General features: G+C 46.4%; 1 protein-coding gene across 1 annotated transcript in view; it reads right to left on the reverse strand.

Moving 5' to 3' along the window:
- Positions 1-22,913, reverse strand: part of CACNG7 (calcium voltage-gated channel auxiliary subunit gamma 7) — a 39,920-nt gene that overhangs the window by 2,434 nt on the left and 14,573 nt on the right. The window contains exons 3-6 of the mRNA XM_083584109.1: positions 21,399-21,638; positions 19,442-19,546; positions 9,333-9,473; positions 4,071-4,216 (exon numbers count right to left, since the gene is read on the reverse strand). Of these exons, the coding sequence (XP_083440235.1) occupies positions 4,071-4,216; positions 9,333-9,473; positions 19,442-19,546; positions 21,399-21,594 (588 nt within the window). The 5' untranslated portion in view covers positions 21,595-21,638. The remainder of the gene's footprint in view (positions 1-4,070; positions 4,217-9,332; positions 9,474-19,441; positions 19,547-21,398; positions 21,639-22,913) is intronic.

Genomic DNA, 22,913 nt, shown 5'->3' on the forward strand with positions numbered 1-22,913 from the left:
CATGTCGCTCGTTGTAGCTCACCTGTGATTCACTGCATCTAGTTTCATCCCACTCAAGGATGCCTTCAGGGCATGAGGAGTCATGCTCTGGAATGCGCACATGCACAAGTAACACTGAAGCTTGTGTAGACTTAAGGCCATAAAGCATTCTGTTGGTCACTGTAATGATACTCAGCTTTTTGCAAGTGGGCATGATCATCCTAGCCCATAGATGTTTGACTCATGCCAAACATACCAAGAACTTCCTTCATGGTTTCTGTTCAACGTGCATTGAAGATCCTTCAACTCCCAACCCCTGTGTTCAGCATAAATTGCCACCATTTTAATTTTCCACAGTGCCTCAGAGATAGGGAGCAATATGGGAAATTAAAGTGGCAATTCTCAGGCACCAATTGGGGGCCCCACTAGCCTAGAAGGAGGCCCACTAGAGGCACTATGCTAAAGCCTTCTTCAAGCCTGGAGGATGTGTGCTTGTGAAATCGGCACTGAAATATCCTGTCCCCCACCCCATCAATTAAACTGTAAGAACTGCCTTATATTATCAGATCAAGTTTTCAACAACTGCCAAGTAAATGCCACTAGGAAAATCACAAGCAGGTGAGGAGGGTGATATCTATCCCCTGTTGCTACTCCTCAGCAATTGGAACATAGAAATATGCTGCCTTCATATAAGAGGGTTTCATTTATCTATCCTGGTTAGTTTTATTCACTGTTTTATCTTCTCTTTTATTCTATTTTCTCATCACTTTTCCTCATCAATTTGTATTTAAGAAAGAAAGAAAGAAAGAGTCCTCATGAAAACTGATCCACATTTTAGTGTGGCTTTCTCCTAATTTACATGTTTTGGCAAAGCAATTTTTCTAATATAATGCTTTTTTTGTATGTTATTTGCACTAAAATATGCATTTTTATGCACACTTTACCCTAGTAAATGCATTCCTGTACAAATTATTTGGCTGGAGAAGTGCACCGCAAAATTCCCGAATCACGCGAATTTTGGATGGCTGTGTTTCGGTGCAGTTGCTGTTTCTGAAAGCGCAATTTAGGTGGAGTCACATTTAAATGCAAACTGAATCAAATATCTCCCCCAGCCATAGTCATGTCCAGTTTGGCCCAATGTCTTATGCTGCTGCTGAATTACTGTGAGAGTCAGGGCTAGCTTATGCACCAACATTTCTCTTAGCAATGTTTTTTTTTTTGGGGGGGGGGTGAGTGCCAGTCTTTATGAGGACAAAACAGAATCATCCATGCACAATAGGAAGTATTAGCATGCTTGAAAGCCCAGTATTTGTAGAAGTACAGAATACAAGCAAGCAAGCAAGCAAACAAACAAACAAACAAACAAACAAAACTTAAGGGGAATCCCTTCCAACCCAGTAGCTTCAGAATACTGTGGTACCTCAGGTTAAGTACTTAATTCGTTCTGGAGGTCCGGACTTAACCTGAAACTGTTCTTAACCTGAAGCACCAGTTTAGCTAATAGGGCCTCCTGCTGCTGCCGCGCCGCCGGAGCACGATTTCTGTTCTCATCCTGAAGCAAAGTTCTTAACCTGAAGCACTATTTCTGGGTTAGTGGAGTGTGTAACCTGAAGCGTATGTAACCCGGGGTACCACTGTACTGAATCAGTTGGCAGGAAAAACTGAAGGTGTTTTAGGGTGTGTGTGTGTGGAATGGTCTGGCTGGCTGAAAGGAGCAAGGGACGAGGGTAATGTGGCAGAAACAACTAGGGAAGCTTCAAAACTCTGCTGTTCGGGCAGGTGTGAAAGAAGGCAAGAACCACCCTCTGCTCTGTTTCCCTCCTTGCTGGAGAGAAATGCATGAAAAGATGATGGAGAAAGAGGCACAAAGAGATAAAAAGGACATCATTTTTGTCTGGACAGGTAATTTCCTGGTTCATACTGAGTTTATTTTTAAATGTCCTCAGAGAAAAGTGAAAGTAAGAGCTGCCCATAGGTATAAGTGGATAACATCCAAAATGTTAATGCAACTGGAATTGGACATCATTGTGTCCACCCACCCACACAGCAAAACTCCAAAAGGTAACAGCAAAGACGAAAGAGCTCCTGTTCTTTTTAATGCAATTCTTATTCAGTGTGAAACATTTAAAGATATTTTTTTGCTAATATAAATTCCAAAGCAAATGTGGTTCACATTGCCAGCTGGAAAAGGTAGACTTGAGGTTTTTAAAAAAAATATCTTGTAGAGCCCCTTCTTTAATTCTTGTCATAGACAAGGAGACTTGGGTTGTGTCAAGATAGGTCCATTAATTTTAAGTAGAACTTAAGTTAGCCATGCCAGTGGGCCTCCTCTGGGTATGGCTAAAAGCAAGTCTATCCTGTCAGGGAGATGTGCCAATCTCAGATTCAGGGATTTTCTTACCCTCTAAAACCCTTCATGTTTTGGGACCTAATATAATATCTGTTTAGGAAAGGCTTTGGCTATAATGCAGCCCTGAAGTAACATTCACACAGAAGGCTGGAGGCCAGGGGACATTTTAACCTCAAAGTAGTTTGCAACAGTCCTACAGTGCTGTTGAGAGATGTTGTCCAGAGGTAGAACCTTACTGCAGCCTGGGGTTTGACCAAACATGGGGCAGTAGCTAGCAACACAGCTGTAATGTTATCCTTTGTTATTAGTCGTGTGTTTCAGGTTGGCTTGAGAGATTAGTAATCAACAGTGTAGCTGTTGCAGTATAGCTCACTGCTGTATCCTTACTGCAGGTTGAGAGACTTTGCTGAATATAGGGGAGAATTTCGGTTCAGTTCGTATTTTGATGGGAATCTACCTAACCTGCACTTCCCCAAACAACATGTGGACAGGTAGCCATCAAAAATTAACACCTCTCTGGATTTTGTGGTGCAAACTTCAGCTATATACAAAAATGTGTACGTTTGAGGGAAAGTGTGCATAAATGTGCATATATTTCTGAAATAAACACACAAAGATGCATTATATTAAGGGGAACTACTTGCTCAAGTGTGTAGATTTGAGAAATGTGTGCTAAAATGCTGACAGCTTTTGTGAGGACTTTTAAAAATAAAAATTTAAAAAGTAATTGCATATTGATCTGGAAAACTGAAACCATTGAAAAAGAGAAACCGAAACTGATTAGTTTGCCCATCCCTAGCGGGGAGGGAATATTTTATAGGAGTAATGCAGTACTCTGATGCCCTGTTAATAATCCCTAGTCAAGTTGCAGCAAAAGTCAAAACTGAAATTGTCCCTTGAAACCAACCTCCAGCCATAATGGGGGGCGGGGGGTGTCATCACGCTTGGGGAAACTCCAAAGTTTGCAGAAGTTAAAATAAAATAAAAGTATATTGGTGGCAGTTGAGGGGTAGTGGAAGAAACAGAATTAATAATAATAATAATAATAATAATACCCTTAATACCCTGCCCATCTGGCTAGATTGCCCCAGCCACTCTGGGTGGCTTCCAACACATAGAATAATAATAATAATAAAACAGTAAACATTAATAGTAACAATCTGATCCAGTATAAAAATAACTTTAAACTTGAGGGAGTGGAAGACTGGGCTGTCCCGCTTAGGTGGTTTGACAGGCAGGAACCCTAAACAGGAGCAATAGCTTTAGGAGGAAGGAGATGTGGTGGTCTCAGACTCCTAATGAGGACATGGACTGGCAATAGTACAGTGGACACCCTTTCTGCCTTCTGGCCTTAAAAGCCCTGTAAGGCCAGCAAAGGAAAACTTGCTTTACCCCTTGGCCAAAATTTAAATCTGTGATTCAAGATTGGGAGTCAGGAGAATGTGTGTGTGTGTGTGTGTGTGTGTGTGTGTGTTTGCGCATGCACATGTGCAAGAGCAGTGTGGGAGCTAGTGTTGTGTAACAGTTAGAGTGCCGGACTTTGACGTGGGAGACCAGGGTTTGAATCCCCGCTTAGCCATGAATCTCACTGGGTGACCTTGGGCCAGCCACACACAAATTCTCAGCCTAACCTACACCACAGGGTTGTTGTGAGGACTCATGGGAGTGGGGAGAACCATGTCCACCACCCTGAGCTCCTTGGATGAAAATGTAATAGGTAAATAAATGCTGGGAAGTGTACCTCTTTGAGCAAGAAGGAAGAAGCAGCAAAGGCAAAGGACCATCCGTAGCGGTATTGGAAGTACTGCTCTGAGCCACTGGGGCGGTTCATCACTTCGTCATTGATGCTGGAGATGTACAGAACCAAGCCCACCACCAGAGAGAGCCCTGCAGAAAGAGCACAAAGGGAGAGGGGTGGGAAGGAAGGAAGAGGCTGTTATTTTCACCTGTTCATAAAGGCCTCACTTGTGGGGAGGAGCCACAGCTCCAGTAGCAGAGCCCCTGCTTCACAAGCGCAGAAGGTCCCAGTTCTAATCCCTGACATATCTAGGTAGGGCTCAGCATTTTCAGTTTGAGACCCAGGGAGAGAGCTTCAGCCAGTCAGTGTAGACCAGGGGTAGGCAACCTAAGGCCTGGGGGCCGGATGCGGCCCAATCACCTTCTCAATTTGGCTCACGGATGGTCCAGGAATCAGTGTGTTTTTACATGAGTAGAATGTATGCTTTTATTTAAAATGCATCTCTGGGTTATTTATGGGGCATAGGAATTCATTCATTTTTTTTGCCCAAAATATAGTCTGGCCCTCCACATGGTCTGGGAGACCGTGGACTGGCCCACGGCTGAAAAAGGTTGCTGACCCCTGGTGTAGACAGTATTGAGCTACATGGACCAGTGATCAAACTCAGTACAGTGGTACCTCATGTTAAGTACTTAATTTGTTCTGGAGGTCTGTACTTAACCTGAAACTGTTCTTAACCTGAAGCACCACTTTAGCTAACGGGGCCTCCTGCTGCTGCCGCGCTGCCGGAGCACAATTTCTGTTCTCATCCTGAAGCAGAGTTCTTAACCTGAAGCACTATTTCTGGGTTAGCGGAGTCTGTAACCTGAAGCGTATGTAACCTGAGGTACCACTGTATAAGGTACCTCCCTCGGTTCTTATGTTGTACCACAAACCTACCTCACTCTCCACATTTAGCTCAGAGCAGAGATGCCACTGCAACCAGCCACAGTGCGTGCATGTACACACACACACACACACACACACACAAAAATGCATACACATCACCCCTTTATGGGTTCCTTTCAGACTATATGTGTTGGGTGGTGGTGGTCAACAGCATGCCCACATTTCTGTCTATTAATTATATCATATAGAAGACAACCAGAGCTACTGTAAATCAAGCCTGCTCCTATCTACATAATTGCACCCCTTCAGCTGCATAGCTTCACCCTGCATTGCATTTCTTGGTCGTAGCAGCATGTGACAAAGAGAAAGAGTGCTAAAATGCAGCTGGCTCAGTAGTGCAGCACCGTGCCGTACTGTGCTTGTGCTGCAGCATCACAGACAGGCCTATGTGCCGCTCTTCTGTTTCCCATTAAGGGCCCAGTGCTGCCCTTTTCGGCTGCTCACAAATTTACTTCTGGGGTTGCCTTGCAGCCATTGCTCCTCAACTCTTAATATCATCTGAACTGAAGAAGGCCAACCTGGACGTAATTGCCTTCCACAATCCGTTCTTCCCTTGCCATGCAATTAGAACTATAACATTTTTGTTCAGCCTCACTTGCCTGGCCCCACTGCCTTGGCCCCCATAGCCCCTCTGTCCTCCACCCCTCCAGATGACAGATTAAACACACTTATTCTCTAAGTAGAACTGATTAGGCTCTGCAAGGCTTTGGATTTTTTTTTGGGGGGGGTTTACTATTTTATTATATATTTTATCAGAACTGGCCCAGCCATTATACGGGGTAAAGCCACTGCTTCAGGAGGCAGAAACCCTGCAGTTGACATGCCCATGGGTGCCCCACCTGCCCCACTGCCTCCACCAGCAATGGAGAAGCGCTACTGCCATTGGCACCAATTTTGGGCAAGATCACGTCCATTTGTGGTAAGATCTTGCCTGAAATCGGGGGGGGGGCTTGAGTGCACAAAATCTCATGTGATTTGGAGTGAAATCTCACCTGAAATCAGTGTGCCCTTGCCCAAAATCAGTGCCGGTGGCAGTGCTGCTTCAGATGCAGCTGGGTGCAGGGCAGGAGAAGGTAGGTGCTGGTGGCAGGGGCAGGGGAAAGCAGCGCTTCCCATTTCATCTCAAGTGGTGAAATGGGATGTAAAGGTAAAGGGACCCCTGACCATTAGGTCCAGTCATGGCCGACTCTGGGTTTGCGGCACTCATCTCGCTTTATTGGCCGAGGGAGCCAGCGTACAGCTTCCGGGTCATGTGGCCAGCATGACTAAGCCGCTTCTGGCGGACCAGAGCAACGCACGGAAACGCCGTTTACGTTTCCGCCGGAACGGTACCTATTTATCTACTTGCACTTTGACGTGCTTTCGAACTGCTAGGTTGGCAGGAGCAGGGACCAAGCAGCGGGAGCTCACCCCGTCGTGGGGACTTGAACCGCCGACCTTCTGATTGGCAAGTCCTAGGCTCTGTGGTTTAACCCACAGCACCACCCGCATCCCTACGAAATGGGATGTACCAGCCCTGTATTTCATTATTACATTTTACCCCACCTTTACTTCCAAGGAGTTCAAGGTGGCTTTCATGGTTCTTCCTCCCACCACTTTACCCTCACAACAACCCTGAGAGGTAGATTAAGCTGAGAGGCAGCGACCAGCCCAAGGTCACCCAGTGAGCTTCGTGGCTGAGTGGGGATTTGAACCCTGGTCTCCCAGGTCCAGCACTCTAGCCTTTACATCATGCTGGCCATCTACTATGACCCGCTGCTTTATTACTACCTGTATTTGTTGCTACTTATTCTATTAATGTTTTAATAAATATGCACAGGCAGGCAGCACCATTTGTTCCTCCTCCTCTGGTCCTCCCCCCTCCCCCCCCCGGACCCCAGTATGGATGTGGGCCTAAGGTTGCCCTGCCCGCTTCCCTCTTCTTCCCCCTCCTCCCGCACTGGCGAATGCAATGGCAGCAAAATAGTCTGAGGGAGGAGGCAGAAGTGGACAAAACTGGGCTTTTGTCGTAAATCTAAAGGCCGTTTTGTGCTTCACTTGTGTTCTGGCACTTCTGTCATGCTTGAGTTGGAGCGTGACAGAAGCGGAGGGTGGATGCGGCAGGATGCAGCTCTTTGCTCCCTGCTTTGCTGCCATTCCTCCGCTTCATCTCCTTCTCCCATGCTGGCCACGGAGTTGTGTCCCCCCCCCCCCCCCGGGCCTCAGCAGTAAAGCCAGCTCACCTGCCTTCTGAAGTGATGGCTGCTTGCTGGTGGGCAGGGAAGCTAATGGGAGGTGAAACCAGAGGCAATTCTGGGTTTTTTTCCTGTCGTCCTCTCTTGCAAAAATACAGTGGGTGCTTTAGCAATTCTCAGGCAAAAGCATCAGAGGAGAAAAGCTGGACACAGAGAAACTTCACATTTGTACAAGCCAGCATCCAGTTTCTAAATATCTAGCTGGATAAATGAGTCTTTCTAGCAAGTGTCTGCAAGTTAGGGGTTTAGCCTTGTTTTAAATGCATTTGCCCTTTATGGTTTTTTTTTAAAAAACTTTTAAATTTTATATGTAAGTTGCCTTGAGATGATGGTTTGGAAGGTGATTTATAGTAATAATCCTGTAATTTTTCAGTTCTGCTTTTACCAAGATGGATGGAAAGAATGCCAGGAAGTCTTGGAATAATAAGAAAATTATTAATATGGCTCGGGGAGTGGGGCGGGGCATGAGACTGCTGGACTTTGGATTTGGGGTGTAGAAAAAATAATGGTAGGACCTTGTTCCTGGCTTCTGAAATATAAGTGTTGGTGGGGGGGGGGCAGAGAAAGGGTGTAACGGGGAAGGCATATCGCTACCTTTCCCAGCTCCTTTCTAATTGGTGCTTCTTCAGGGTGTTTGAAGAGAGCATTGCTGAAGCTGTCTTGGATAGAAGAGTGATAGCTCAGGGGCAGAGCACCAGAAAGTGCCAAATTCAATCCCCAGCATCTCCAGGTGAGGCTGGGAATGATGCTTGTCCGAAATCCTAGATAACCGCTGCCAGTGAGATCAGGGGTGAGGAAACTGTGACCCTCCAGGTGTTGTTGGGCTACATCTCCCATCATCTCTATTAATTGGCAATGCTGGGTGTCCAACAATATCTGGAGGACCACAGACTCCCTGGACCTGAGCTAGGTGGACCAATGGTTTCCTTGGCAAAAGGCGAGTGCTCATTCTAAACTCTATAGCAGGCCATGTCAGCTGGTAAGTGATGGGAGTTGTGGTCCAAAATAGCCCTAGACTACGTGGGTGGCGTTGTGGGTTAAACCACAGAGCCTAGGACTTGCCAATCAGAAGGTCAGCGGTTTGAATCCCCGCGACGGGGTGAGCTCCCGTTGCTCGGTCCCTGCTCCTGCCAACCTAGCAGTTCAAAAGCACATCAAGTGCAAGTAGATACATAGGTACTGCTCTGGCGGGAAGGTAAACGGTGTTTCCATGCGCTGCTCTGGTTCGCCAGAAGCAGCTTAGTCATGCTGGCCACATGACCCGCAAGCTGTTTGCTGGCTCCCTCGGCCAATAAAGCGAGATGAGCGCCGCAACCCCAGAGTCGGCCACAACTGGACCTAATGGTCAGGGGTCCCTTTACCTTAGGAATCTTCAGAGACACAGTCCTCAGATGATGACAGTCTCATGTGGAGCTACAGTCACTACAGCCTACCTCTCCTTCCCTGAACCCTGAGGAGTCACCTCTGCCACCAGACACCAAAGGCTGGACCACAGATTTCAGAGGTTTGGAAGATCTCTGTGAAGAGATCCCCATAGCTTGAAAGCCCAGGGCCTAGAAGAAGCAGCCAATGGCTGCAGGATAAAAACTTTGGCCTCACTGGCCAAATGAAGCATTCATATGGTGTAGTCGCTAGTCAATAAATAGCTAAGCGAGGCTATGAGGAACTATTTATTAGGTGCTTCAGGGCATTGACTCAGTAATGTATACAGTCTGGCTCAGCTGCATGATTGCTGACCATGGTCCTGAAATCCACACCTTGACCCTTCTCCAAGGTGCTGATCCTTGCCTGTGCTTTTCCTTCCTATCGGCCTAGGACTATGGACCTCCTCTGTGCTTGGGCCATCACCCGTGTTGAGAATCCCCACAGAATAAGGTTGCAAAAGGCTACTCTGTGGCTTGTCAATTCTTAACAGAAGCCACCACCCCACTACAAGGGTTATAGTCCCCCTGTTGCCGTGACCTATCCCTGCTCCACTCTGAAGAGTACCACACAGGATTGATTTAGCTATCCCAAATGTCATGGTTAGCACACAGATTCCAGGAATAAATTGCCCTCTGATGAATGTTCCCCCACACCTCACCAGAGAGGATGAAGAAGATTCCTGAAACGAAAGCCAGGATGGTCCTCTGGGGGCGGATATGTCCGATGTTGCTAATGACAAATGCTGTGAAGACGAGAAAGAGGCTGACCATAGGGAAAGGGGTGGCTGTGCGGATGGTCTCTGCCAAGAGAAAGAGAGAAAGAGAAGAGTCAGATTTTCTAAGTTAAATTTGAGTCGATCGTCTTCACCAAAGCGCAGTCCTAGAACCAGGTTTGAATGCTCAGATTTCTGACATGTGAAACAGTTGTATTCCTTGGAGAGCCCCTGAGCACGCACAGATAAATTCCCCCTACTTCCTGAGTAACCACAGGCAGCATGCATTCCCTTGGGAGTAAAAAGGCTGGGGCTTCTAGATGGGCTTAAACTGGCACTCTTTCTTTTAGAAATGACCCCACAGTACACACATCAAGTTTTAGTGAGTTGGATGCAAAACCATGCCTGGTTCCCTGCAAACTCTATTTATTTAAATTGAGATTCCTAACCTAGCCCTGTTTCTAGAATTTGGTCTTACGGACATCACAGATGAATCCTCCACACATAAAATAACACATCTGAATGTGGCAAACAAATGTAGTAAAATTTCCAAAGTAATTTCAGGATTGAGCTTTGATTAAATGGAAGTGGGGAGTAGAAGGAGGGGAGAAGATGATAACATGTGTGACTGAAATGTTTGAGGCAGAGCCGGCTCAAGACATTTTGCTGCCTGAGGCAACAGTGCAAAGTACCCCTGAACATGTACAAAGGCTACAGACACACCGTACAACTAAAGCATGGCAACTGTAGTTTGTTAAGGGTGCTGGAAACTGGAGTTCTGTGAGGGGTAAACTACCATTCCTAGGATTATTATTTGGGGGGGCATTGTGCTTTAAATGTATGGTGTGTGTACATCCAAAATGACTTTAAAGGGACATTTTATTTCAGATCAGTAGGTAGAGCAAAAAAATTCATACTGCTATGCCACCTGCCACCTCTTCCTATAGGACCATAGATGTGGCTTCCCAGAATTAAAAGAACTGAGGCAGGGGCAGAGGTAAACATCTGCTATGACATTCAGTAAAGTGGGTCCTGGATCTGCAAAGGTTGAAGATGCCTGAATTGAAACATACAAAAGTATGTAAACCATAATACATGCACCATAATAATGGTCCAGTGAATACACTCAAGTAAGCTTACACGTACTACACTAGATGCATGTCCATCACGTATCAAAACATCTCTTTGCCCTTACATTCAAGAGTCCTTATCTTTAGACACACACACACACCTATTTGATGTACAAATGTGCATGGGTGATAAAACTAAATCCCTTGTATCTCAGTTGTTTCCCAAGCACATGGAACATTTCCACATACAGGTGAATTCTTATTTGCATGCAGATGGTCCACATTACAAAAACAACACAGTCCATTGGATAAATGCTTGCACCAATACATTCTGGAACCGATCCAAAGTGTTCTTTTCATTTTTGAGTTTGATCTTAGGTCGACCTTAGTCTATCCTATTTGTCAGGCCCTCTTCCCAAACCCACAAATTTGACTTTGGTATACAACATGAAGTATACTTTTTCACACACAAAAATTGAATTTTCCAGAGCATGAGATTCAATTACCCAAAAGTTGCCTTTCTAAAAGTCTCTTTAAACTGCGTGTCAACTGCGATTCCTGATAAGGTGATTCCTGCTTCTGTTAAAAGGGCATGAACCCCATTTGTATTTGGCAACCCTGAACACCAAAGCATCTAACCTTGATGGCTCAGAACTCCAGCTAAGGGCTCCACCCTTTTTGGACAATGTCAAGTTATTAAAAAAATTAAGAGTGCCACTGAATATGTGCAGAGTTGATTGCCCTCCACTCTGTGGAACAGCAGCTTACTACTAGCCATTTCTGGAACTACAAGGTTCACTACTAAACAATAAGACACCTGTCTTGGCTGGAACTGAGGCCTAGTCTTCACATGCCGCATATCTGAGGAGGTTGAATTCTGAGGTGGTAAATGTGCAGTAGCATTTCAGACTTCAGCTGAATGCATCACATTTTTGAATACTCCCTCGGTTTCTTCATTTGTAAAGCCCTCCCTGTAAGTTAAAGAAACAACCACAACTATAATTAGGGAGGTTCTGGCCTAGCCTGCCCCCCGCTGTGTTGGTTTGTGCATGTTGGAAGATTTCTTCTGCTAGGGGAGAATTGAAAATGCAACACCCTTCCTCACAGCTCAGTTGTAGAGCCGGAAACTGTTAATGCTAGCGTTGCGGGTTTGAGCCCCATGTTGGGTGAAAGTTTCCTGCATTTCCTGGGAGGTTGGACTAGATAACTGTCATGGCCCCTTCCAGGTCTACAATTCGATGATTCTTCTACCTTTTTCTAGGTCCCCTCTACACCTCCGAAAGAATGGATCGTGGCAGGGTGTCGAATGCCAAAGGTGGTAGAGTGGACTGTGGGGAGGAGATAGTTCTCCGTGTAAATACTCCCTGCAAGTAGAAAACTATATACTGTCGGGGTGCTGCTACTGGCTACTGGCTGCTTGCCCAATGAAGCAGAGAGACAGAGAAAAAGCGAACTTTTCCGTTCCTTTTTATTATTAGAATTACCAGGACAAAATTCCATCCACACCGTTCATTATCCGGCGTTGCCTCGAGTGAAGCTCCACTTCCTCTTCTCTGTACTTCCCTATTCATCAGACTCCTCCTCCCTCCTATGGCAGCTGTCAAGTGCCACCCACCTCTGAGCCCTCTTCTCTGCCATTCTCAATGAACACCTGGTTTGGGGTGATAGAACAGGTTCTGGGGTACTCTCCAGCGACAGCTTGTGTCAGCCAGCCACTGCTCAGGCTCTGCCTGTTCTGTGCTACCTGGTTCTTGCTCCTCATCTTCCATTATTTCCCAACTTCTTCCTTTTTCTGGGTTGTGACCTGTGTCGAACCACTCTTCTAGATCTATACTATCAGCCCCTTCCTCCTCTCTGGAAGGCTCCTGGGCAGACTGTCTCCACCATTCCTCTTCATCTGCCCAGTCCCTGACATATACATATGCTAGAAAAATTCCAGACTTATCCACTCTGCTTTTTTTCTACTCACAGAGAGGTTTTTAAATAATAATAAAAAGTAGGAGAGCATTGAAAAGTGTGATTCCCCCATGCAGCTGAAGTAGTATAACGCATTCTGCAATCTCCTCCCCATATTTAACTAATAAGTGTGTTCACCCAGTTAGCATTAAGGCAGATGCAACTAAAAAATAGCCCTCCTAGGGGCTAGGGTAGCCAACGTTATGTTCTCCTGATGTTTTGGACTACAATTCCCATAATCCCTGGTTATGAGCTATACTGGCCAGAGCTGATCAAAATTAAGAGCCCACAGCATCTGGAGGGCACCATATTGCCTATTCCTGATCTAGGAAGAGGACACATGCTATATGATTCCAGGAGAGAGAGAAGGGGTAAGGTGAAGATCACTCCAGAGTTTGCTCCAGCTGCCTATTCACTGGGTCATCAGTCATCAACTGCCCAGTGGGAAGAAAAGAGAGGGACTCAGGCAAAGACCATCTCAGAGCTTCCAGTGATGGCTGGAACCCATTGCTACTGGTAGGGTGGGAGGCAGGGAGTCCAACAGTAGGTGGCGCCAGAGCGAATGACAGACAGAGCTGCCCGCTGGACTGGTTGTCAGTAAAAAGGCAGGTAGGTAGTATAGGGCCTGGCTGAGGGCAAGCTGAGGTTGGTGGGGCAGTGCCTTATGGACCAGCCTCCATGGACCTCCTCCAGTGGAACTCTCTGCTTGCCACCATTTTACCACAGACTGGGAAGGATCCTGAACGCTTTGTTTAAGTTGCTGCTGTTTGCCGTGGTTTCTTTAAAACATAGCTTAATGTTTCTTGCATGCCACCTTGGGAAATAAATTGTTCAAATAAATATAAAGCCTGACGCTGTCCCCGTTCCACCTCATTAGCTTTCGCTTGGCAACGGCAATAAAACTTAGCGCACGATGATTATGTCATCCCATGCAGTTTAGATTGCCAGGTGTTAAAGCATAGAAGGGAAGACTGAGGTACGGAGGTGGTGAATTTGGCTGCAGCCTGGAAATGGAATATTGCTTGTGTGACATCACCATTAATGACGAGCTGCAGAAATCTTCTCGCTGCTGCTCTGGAAATTCAAAATATTTTTCCAGTTGAGATTATAAGAGCCTAGCTATTCCTTCTTTTGTCCAGCAGGGGGCAATGATATCCTCTCTCTCTCTCTCTGAATCAAACACACACACACAATTATCTCAGTTCTGTTTTCAAGATTAAGTGTTTAGTAACTGCATGAAATAAATTTGGTACTCCGGGAAGGGAACTTGAGAAGTTATATCATAATCAGAATAGAATTGTTGTCAACTGACCAGAAAAGCAAGCTGTGCTCTTGTGCCTTTTGAAAGTAGATTGATTTTGCAAGAGAACAGCAGGTGAGGCTTTTCATAGCATGTAGATCAATGGTAGCTCCTCTGCTAATGCCTGCTGCACGTCAGTTCACTTGTTCAGAGCACTGGGACTGGCTGAAACGTTGGCAACCTTGAAACCAAGCTATTGTTAGAAGCAGGGTTTTCTTTCCAGGTAACCTGGCCTCTCCAGCTCCCACCGCAAAGGCCCTGCTTGTTAGCCTTAGCTAACAAGCTAAGTCAGTTTGCTAGCTTTATTGCCTATGTTGATTCTTCATAGCCAAGGCACACAGCACAGTTGTAAAGGCCAACTAAATAGTTTCAGGGCAGAGCTGTGGTGGTAGCCTCCACTCCTCTCCTCAGCTTAAAGCAGTAGTGAAACCCACCCTCCCCCAAATGAAAATGGGGGCAGGTACACAAGGGGCTGATTCTTAAGGAAATCAGCCCTGAGTGCTCACTGGAAGGACAGATCGTGAAGCTGAGGCTCCAATACTTTGGCCACCTCATGAGAAGAGAAGACTCCCTGGAAAAGACCCTGATGTTGGGAAAGATGGAGGGCACAAGGAGAAGGGGACGACAGAGGATGAGATGGTTGGATGGTGTTCTTGAAGCTACCAGCATGAGTTTGATCAAACTGCGGGAGGCAGTGGAGGACAGAAGTGCTTGGCGAGCTCTGGTCCATGGGGTCACGAAGAGTCGGGCACGACTAAACGACTAAACAACAACAACAACAACACAAGGGGCAAATTTGGGATGTGTGTGCGAGAGAGAGAGAGCTCTGTGCCACATGTAAGAATTTTCTAAAAGAGAAACAATGCAATATTTTCTGCTAATGCTCCCATCATAGCCATCTTTTCTCTGAAGCTCCCAGTACAGGGTGGCCAAAATAGAAGGTTTGCTTAGAATTTCAATGTGAACCTCCCCAGTTTGCACTTTCCAGAAAAATATATGAACCGAAAAGCAGTTATCCTTCAAAATTCACACATCTCCTGAATTTTGTGGTGCGGTTCTCCAACCAAATAATGTGTACAAAATTGTGTGTATTGGGGGGAAATGTGCATTCAAATGCATATATTAGTATATAGCACGTATTATATTGGGGGAAACTACCGTATTTTTCGCTCTATAAGACGTACCAGACCATAAGACACACCTAGTTTTTGGAGGAGGAAAACAAGAAAAAAAATATTCTGAATCTCAGAAGCCAGAACAACAAGAGGGATCGCTGCGCAGTGAAAGCAGCAATCCCTCTTGCTGTTTTGGCTTCTGGGATAGCTGCGCAGCCTGCATTCGCTCCATAAGACGTACACACATTTCCCCTTACTTTTTAGGAGGGAAAAAGTGAGTCTTATAGAGCAAAAAAATACGGTACTTTAAATAATGTGAATATCATGCAAAATTGCATACAGAAATGTGTCTATTGGGAGAAATTTGCACTAAAATGCAGACAAATTTTCATGGAGACTTTGAAAGCATACATTGCAAACTGATGCAGTAATTTGGAGAACAGAACTGAAGACTAGAAAAACAAGACGTGGAAAGAAACCGAGTTGGCAGGTTCCTCCATCCCTAGTACTGTGAATGTCACAGTTGTACAGAAAAGGGAATTTCAGCAGGTGTAGCTGGCGTGCCAAGATCCACCTGTGGAAATTTCCTCTTTTACACAACTGTTAAACACTCAGGAGCCCTGCCTGGTTTATTCACCTGGTCGGCTTAGCTCCTATTGATTTTGAGGGAGCTAAAAATCTTCCCTACCCCAGTTCTGTCACCATTGGACAGACATGAGCCCACAGGGAACTGCTCTCTCGCTCTCTCTCTCTGCTGGAAATAAAGAAAAAGCGCTATTCTGTCTGTGGAAAGTGCTTTTCCTTTAAGTAGCCATAAGGGTCCTGCAGTGGCAGTGGGATGGAGGGTTACTTGACCAGGGAGAGTTCTGCTCCCTCTAGCCCCCCCCCCATGCCATTTATGCCTCAAAGACCTAAGACAGTCTTCATCAACACAGTGCTCTTCAGATGTTTTGGACTACAACTCCCATCAGCCCCCAAGCTGTGGTGGCTAGGGCTTATGGGAGTTGTAGTCCAAAACATGTGACGGGCACTAGACTGGCAAAGTTTGACCTAGGAGGAGAAGCATTGTGTCAAGCCCACCTGAAATGTCAGGTGCCACACAGACAGTCCCAAGCAGTTAGCAAATACAGTGGTACCTCGGGTTACATACGCTTCAGGTTACATATGTTTCAGGTTACAGACTCTGCTAACCCAGAATTAGTACCTCGGGTTAAGAACTTTGCTTCAGGATGAGAACAGAAATCATGCAGTGGTGGCGCAGCGGCAGCAGGGGGCCCATTAGCTAAAGTGGTGCTTCAGGTTAAGTTTCAGGCTAAGAACAGTTTCAGGTTAAGAACAGACCTCCAGAAACGAATTAAGTTCTTAACCCAAGGTACCAATGTATATGTGTTTTGTTGCGTGAATGGTGAACTACACCAAACTTGAGCAATTTTGGCTGTCTCTGGCTTGGTTGTCCAAGCTGCAGATAATCAATGTCCAAACTGCACTACTTGTTGAATAAGTGGGTATTTCCCAAACTGTGGTCCATGGACCACCAGCTTTATTCAGGTTCGTACAGAATTCAAATTACAGACTTCAGAGTATAATACAGTGGTACCTCGGGTTAAGTACTTAAATTCGTTCCGGAGGTCCGTACTTAACCTGAAACTGTTCTTAACCTGAAGCACCACTTTAGCTAACGGGGCCTCCTGCTGCTGCCGTGCCGCCGGAGCACGATTTCTGTTCTCATCCTGAAGCAAAGTTCTTAACCTGAAGCACTATTTCTGGGTTAGCGGAGTCTGTAACCCGAAGCATATGTAACCCGAGGTGCCACTGTACAATGCAATGTAAGAAATAAAAGAAGCAATAAAAATACAATTAAAGAATCATATAGCTTCTAGCACATCAGAATTGCCACAGCAGGTAGAAAAACCATGAGGTGGGCTGCCAAGACTGCAATTTTCAAGTGGTCTGTGAGGGCAGGTAGTTTGGGAACCATGGGGATATTTCATTGTTGTAACTAGGCCTGGGATCTTATGGTAAAGGGTAGGTCAAAAATCTAATTAATTAATTGTTGTTTTTAAATAATAGATAAGTGTATTTCTGCTGCAAAGGTGCCCTTCGGCACCTTCCTCACTCTTAAAACCAAGTTACCGTATTTTTTGCTCTATAAGACTCACTTTTTCCCTCCTAAAAAGTAAGGGGAAATGTGTGTGCGTCTTATGGAGCGAATGCAGGCTGCGCAGCTATCCCAGAAGCCAGAACAGCAAGAGGGATCACTGCTTTCACTGCACAGCGATCCCTCTTGCTGTTCTGGCTTCTGAGATTCAGAATTTTTTTTCCCTTGTTTTCCTCCTCCAAAAACTAGGTGCGTCTTGTGGTCTGGTGCGTCTTATAGAGCAAAAAATACGGTAAGCGTCCACAGCATGTTGGATGTTTGAGGGGAAAAAGCTGCGGCAGTGCCAGCCAGTTTTTGTGGGGAAGAGCCATGGTAGTCCTTCCGCAGGCTCCCATAGGAGTGGGCAGCTAATGCTCCCTTTGGAAGGCAGTTCTGCTGAAACCAGCAAGTCTTAACTGCAAGTCAAGAAAGACTAGAACTGGGGTGTGAGAAGAGCTTGTGTTACGTGTCCTTCCACAGCATTTCAAAAACTAGTCATTGGGACAGAACAGGGCCGCCAGGGGGCGCCCCAATAGCTACAGATACATCCAGCCTGCACCTTAGACTGGAGTTCAGGTAATAATAATAATAATAATAATAATAATAATAATAATAGATTCGCTTGCACAAGATGCAGTGATGGCCATCAGTGTGGCTGGCTTTAAAAGAGGATTAGACAAAAATTGACTACTAACAACGGCTCCTGGCCATTATGGCTACATTCTGCCTCCACTGTCTGGGGCAGTTTGCCTCTGAATACCAGTTGCCACGAATTGCAGGCAGGGAAAACTGCTGTTGCGCTCATGCCCTGCGAGTGGGCTCCCCTGCGAGAACAGGAAACATTGCTAGCAGCTTCGTTGCATCAAAATAGCATTCCTAAATGGACTTTGCCCCCCAAATACACATTTCTAAATGTATTTTCTGTCAAAACAGCCAGTCATGGATGTATTCTCTTGTCAAAACCATGTAGTTTAAAATGCATTGAGATACATTTTTTTAGGCAAGAGCTGTACCACCGTAACATTTGGATGAGGGTGAAATCCAGCGGATAGCAACAGTCTGATCCTCACCTTAGTCTGGCAAGTGTGGATCAGTTCAGTTTGTATTGGAATTCCCAGGGACTGAGCTCCTCAAGGAGCCCTAATCTTTCCTCAGAGAGCAGTGGGATATAAATCCATACGCTTTGGAGAGTTGGAGTTGAACGGCTTGTTAACCTTTCGCTGGCGTGAGTGGCTGGCCCTGTCATTCTTCAAGGGCTCAAATCCTGCTCCATGTCGCTAGAAGTTAAATCTCTGAGCAGGTGGGTGGGCGCATAGCCTCTCTGCAGTGCATGTAGGCAAATGCCTGAACATGAGTGCAAACTGTGGCTGCCGAGGGGTATTCCGAACTGCTGCTGACACATTGAGCCCGGCCATTACGTGTGCTTGCTTTGTTCAAAAGGACAACCACCCTCTTGGCTTTTAAGTCAGCCAAGGGCAAGCTGAACAGCAGGGAGCACCAACCTTGTGGAGTCCATGGGCCCATGTGCAAGTCTGAGAAACTCTTGTGGGCAACACACAGAGCAACGAAGAACATGCCACAACCTATCCTGTTGGTTATAACTAAATGCTTCTTGCCCATCTAATCTCAGCAAGGGGAGGGGAATCTGTGGCCACCAGAGGAGGCCTCTGTGAGCACCCTCAGGCACCATGCTGGCAACTCCTGTATACAAGATAAAGTCAGGTGAAGGGTGCCTACAAACCTGCGCCATTGTGGAGGGGTGTGGGTGGGTGTGGGTGGAGGTGGCCAAACAAACATTTCTCATTTTAATCCAGTGTTTCCCAACCTGTGTGTCCCCAGATGTTGTTGGACTACAACTCCCATCATGCCTAGCCAGCATGACCAGTGGTCAGGGATGATGGGAGCTGTAGTCCAACAACATCTGGGGACCCGCAGGTTGAGAACCGCTATTAAAATCTGTGAAATGTGCATGGGGGGGTCGCAGATGTGGTGGGTGGGATGGGAAGAAACAAATAAAGGCCAAAGACGAGGGGTAGGCATTCACTCTCCCTTCTCCCCAAGGTGGTCACCCCACCTTGGTTCATGAGTGGGCCGGCCCTGGGGATTTAACCATTTCCCCGCCAGCTGGGACCCTGGTCTGGAGCAGGGCCTTCATGCCTGTTATTTAGTTGAAGTAAGCCATTCATCCTATTGCTACAAGTGGGGTTAACATCACGTCTAGGGTCATAGCCACACCATACATTTAAAGCACATGGCTTCCCCGAAGGAATCCTGGGAACTATAGTTTGCTAAGGGTGCTGGGAATTATAGCTCTGTAGTCGAAACTACAGTTCTACGGATTCTTTGGGGGAAGCCACGAGTGTTGCAATGGTTTAAATATGCTTTAAATGTGTAGATGTGACTGAGTTCGACCTTCAGAGAGCCCCTCTTAGCTTTATTTTTCTCAATGCCCAACAAACAGAAGCATATCGACTTACTAAGTATGTTTTCTGTGTTCTCCGTTACAAGGGGGCCTTCAGGGTCAGGGTCAGGCCTGGGCTCTAGGAAGTACTCGGAAGCAACACAGCTGCCCTTTTTCTGACCTGCAGAAGAAGAAGAAAACACATCACATTCATGGTGTCAAAAGCTTCTGGGAAGGGGCCAAAGGTTAGATCAGGTGGGAACCTCATACAGGTCCAAGGGGTGGAAAGGACTATATGTCACTGAGGTAGGTCTGGCCAAGTGAGAGGACCACAGGGCCAGCCCTACTATTAGGCAGAGTGAGGCAGGTGCCTCAGATGGTAGATGTTGTGAGGAGCAGGAGGCAGTGGCAATCCCCTATGGCCATTCCTATCCCCGGGAGCTGAAGCCCCAGCAGCAGTGGTGTTTCCTTGTTGCCAGTCTGGTTTGAGGAGGGTCTGGTTGCCTGCACCTCTCACCCATTCAGCTTCTTCCGATGGGTCGCAGACAGCACTGGTGTGAAAGGCTTTGCACCAAGTGAGCACCAGAGCACAAGGCCCATCTAGTCCAACATGTCAGCTTCTTCCAATGGGCCACAGACAGCCTTGCACCAAGTGAGCACCAGAGCACATGCTGTTCTTACCAGATGCCTGAGGAAAACCCACAAACAGGACCTGAGCACAAGAGCCCACTTGTGATTCCTCCAGCAACAGGTATTGAGAAGCATAGTGAACATAGCCACTTTGGCAACGAGCCACTGACAGCACACAACTCAATCAGACCGCATATTTCAGCGGGCAGAGCATGTTGCTCTGCTGACCTGATGCATGCCCGTGATGCCACACTGCAGGTTTTATTTGAGTGGGTAGCAAAGCAGGGCCTAGGAAGCAAGGCCGCCTCAGGACATTTTGCTGCCTGAGGCAGACAAGATCTGCTCCCCTCCCCAATATTCCATCCATAGAAACCTCCTGAGCTGTTGACTCTTGCTTCAAGTTGAGAAAGTTATCTTCTACCACACAAGAGGGCAGCTGACTAGCTTAGGGAACATGCGGCTGGCACACACAACTTGCCATTGTGGCTACCTCCAAGGCACCTGAAGCTTTAGTCAGCTGCCTCACTCTGCCCAATGGCAGATAGAGCAAGCAGTAGCAGCAGCAAGGTGGTATTATTATTATTTATTTCATTTGTGGGAGTGAGTTCCATAGTTTAACCACGTGCTTTACGAAGAAGCACTGTGTGAAAAAGAGGCAGGACATTTGCATTAGGGATTTGAGGGATGGGGAAATGAGGGCTAGAGAAGTTCACACAGGTCCTACAGGCAGCAGATACATGTATGCTCTTGCATGGGGAAAGTGACCACAGAAGGAAGTTTCAGAGGTGAACAGGTAGGATGGGGGGAATATAGAAAAAGAAGGCCAAGGAAGTAGGCTAAACCCTCACTCTGAAGGCAGTTCTGAACCTACAGAATTCTTCCACATTTTGAGGTACACGCTGCCAGTATTGATGCCACTGTATCTTGAGTGGTAGATTAAGATTCAGTGGGCAGTTTGATCTCAAACATTTGTTTCAGAAATGAGGTTCCTGAATTATGGCTGTTCAAATCACCTTTTTGAAAGCTGAGCTGCTGTGTCACACCACAGCTCCTCGGAAGAGTTTTGCTCTTCTGTTAACAACCAGCAGTCAGATTGTGTCCAGCAACCTAAGCTTTGCAAGAGTTCAGCTGCAAGTACATGTAGACTTGCAGGCAAACAGAGCAAAACCCAGATATGTGTTGTTGTTTTTAAAGCCCCAATGCATGGCTTTACAACTCACTCCCCTCTCCTGATCACTTTCCTCAATTAGATGAAAACACAAATTATGGAAGCAGAGGAAGCCATGCAAGCCTAACGAAGCAGTTTAGATCTGGGCTAGTGACGTCATCATCTGTAACTGGAGTCTCCAGGTGTGACACGAGGCAATTTTGAGAGGGGAAACTTGGCTTTTCAAGGCTCTTACCGGCAAAGAAACAGACCCTCCAGAGCCCAGCGTGCAGTGCCATGACTATTTCGGTGGTCTGGTTCTGCGGAAACACAATCCCTTCCTCCATGAACAGCCAGTAGTCAGTGCTGACGGCGATGCCCACCAGGAGCAGTCCACACGCTCCAAAAACACTAGACAGCAGGGTCAGGGCGCGGCTGCTGCAGTTACTCATCCTAGGTGACAGGGGGAGCCACTGGCCAAATGCAGCGCAAGGACCTGGAGGAGGAATTGATAACAATCAGCCAGAGAAACCAGATATTCACACAAATCACACACACACCCCGCTCAAAAGCTATACGCACATTAAATTTGAGCTTTTCCTAGTCAAACCAATGGGTTCTCAGAGGCCCCAATAGTTACTGGATCCCATATTCTTCTTCTTTAACCACAATATCTTTATTTTCACCAAGAGAACATGGCAGCTGGCTCTAAGCACCACCCTAACTCACTAAAACCTCCCAAAGAATCCAAGGGGTCTTGGATATAAGACCCTTCACCTTCTAACTCAGGAGTGAGGAACCTCCAGCCTGTGGGCTAAACTAGGCCTGTCAATCTGGCCTGCAGAAGCCATTTTTGGACAGCCACGCCCCTCTGTCACTCATATGATGTTATCTGGCCACCTACCTTTTACCATATAGCCTCAGGTGCAGGATAGGCAAAGCCACAGCTGCCAAGGAGCCACCAGCAAGGCTCAAGTGCCTTGGGGCTTGCTTTTGGTGCAAGATGCAAGCCCTGCTGCTTTGGGATGGGGTGGGGATTGGTTCTACTTGCCTGCCTATCAAAAGTGAGCCCATGGAGGGTTGGACACCTTTTTAATCCAGCCCACAGGGCAAAAGTAGTTCTCTGCTTTTGCTCTGACCCAGTAGATTTTTTAAACATAAAAATAAATCCATATCCCGTCCATTCTCCCAAAGGATGACTCAGGGCAACAAATATTTCTGTGATTTAAAAAATTACAGTTAAAAACAAAATAAAAACATGTCAAAGGCATTTAAAGACAGTTGGAAGCTTTAAAAATAACAGAACAAAACATCTAAAACAAATCTAAGAACCAAATCAGGTGACTGGATAGTGCCAATGAAATAGAAAAGATTTCAGCAGGCACCTGCCGAATTTTAAACTTCCACTCTACATGACAACCCTGAGAGGCCTTCTAACGACCCTCTCCTAGCTTTGTACTCTGATGAGGAACCCCTTCATGACTGCCCTCAAATCCCAGAACACTGCAGAAGATTCTGGGGCAGTGTTCTGTTTGTGTAGGGTGTCATCCAGGTCTACTGGGATTACCTATTACAAGGACTGAGAGGGTGCCCAAGAATACTCCCACAATGACCCTGAATAACACTATTCCTGGTGCCCTAGAATATGCCCGCAATATATCCTTCAGGCAGCTGGTCCACCATTATTGGTCTCAATAAAAAACTCACAGTAAGTTTCTAAGGAGCTCCAGATTTCCTGGAAATAGTTTGAAACCTCTTCTACCAGAAATGC

This window comes from Podarcis filfolensis, assembly GCF_964270895.1.
Source record: "Podarcis filfolensis genome assembly, chromosome: 13".
Taxonomy (NCBI): Eukaryota; Metazoa; Chordata; class Lepidosauria; order Squamata; family Lacertidae; genus Podarcis; species Podarcis filfolensis.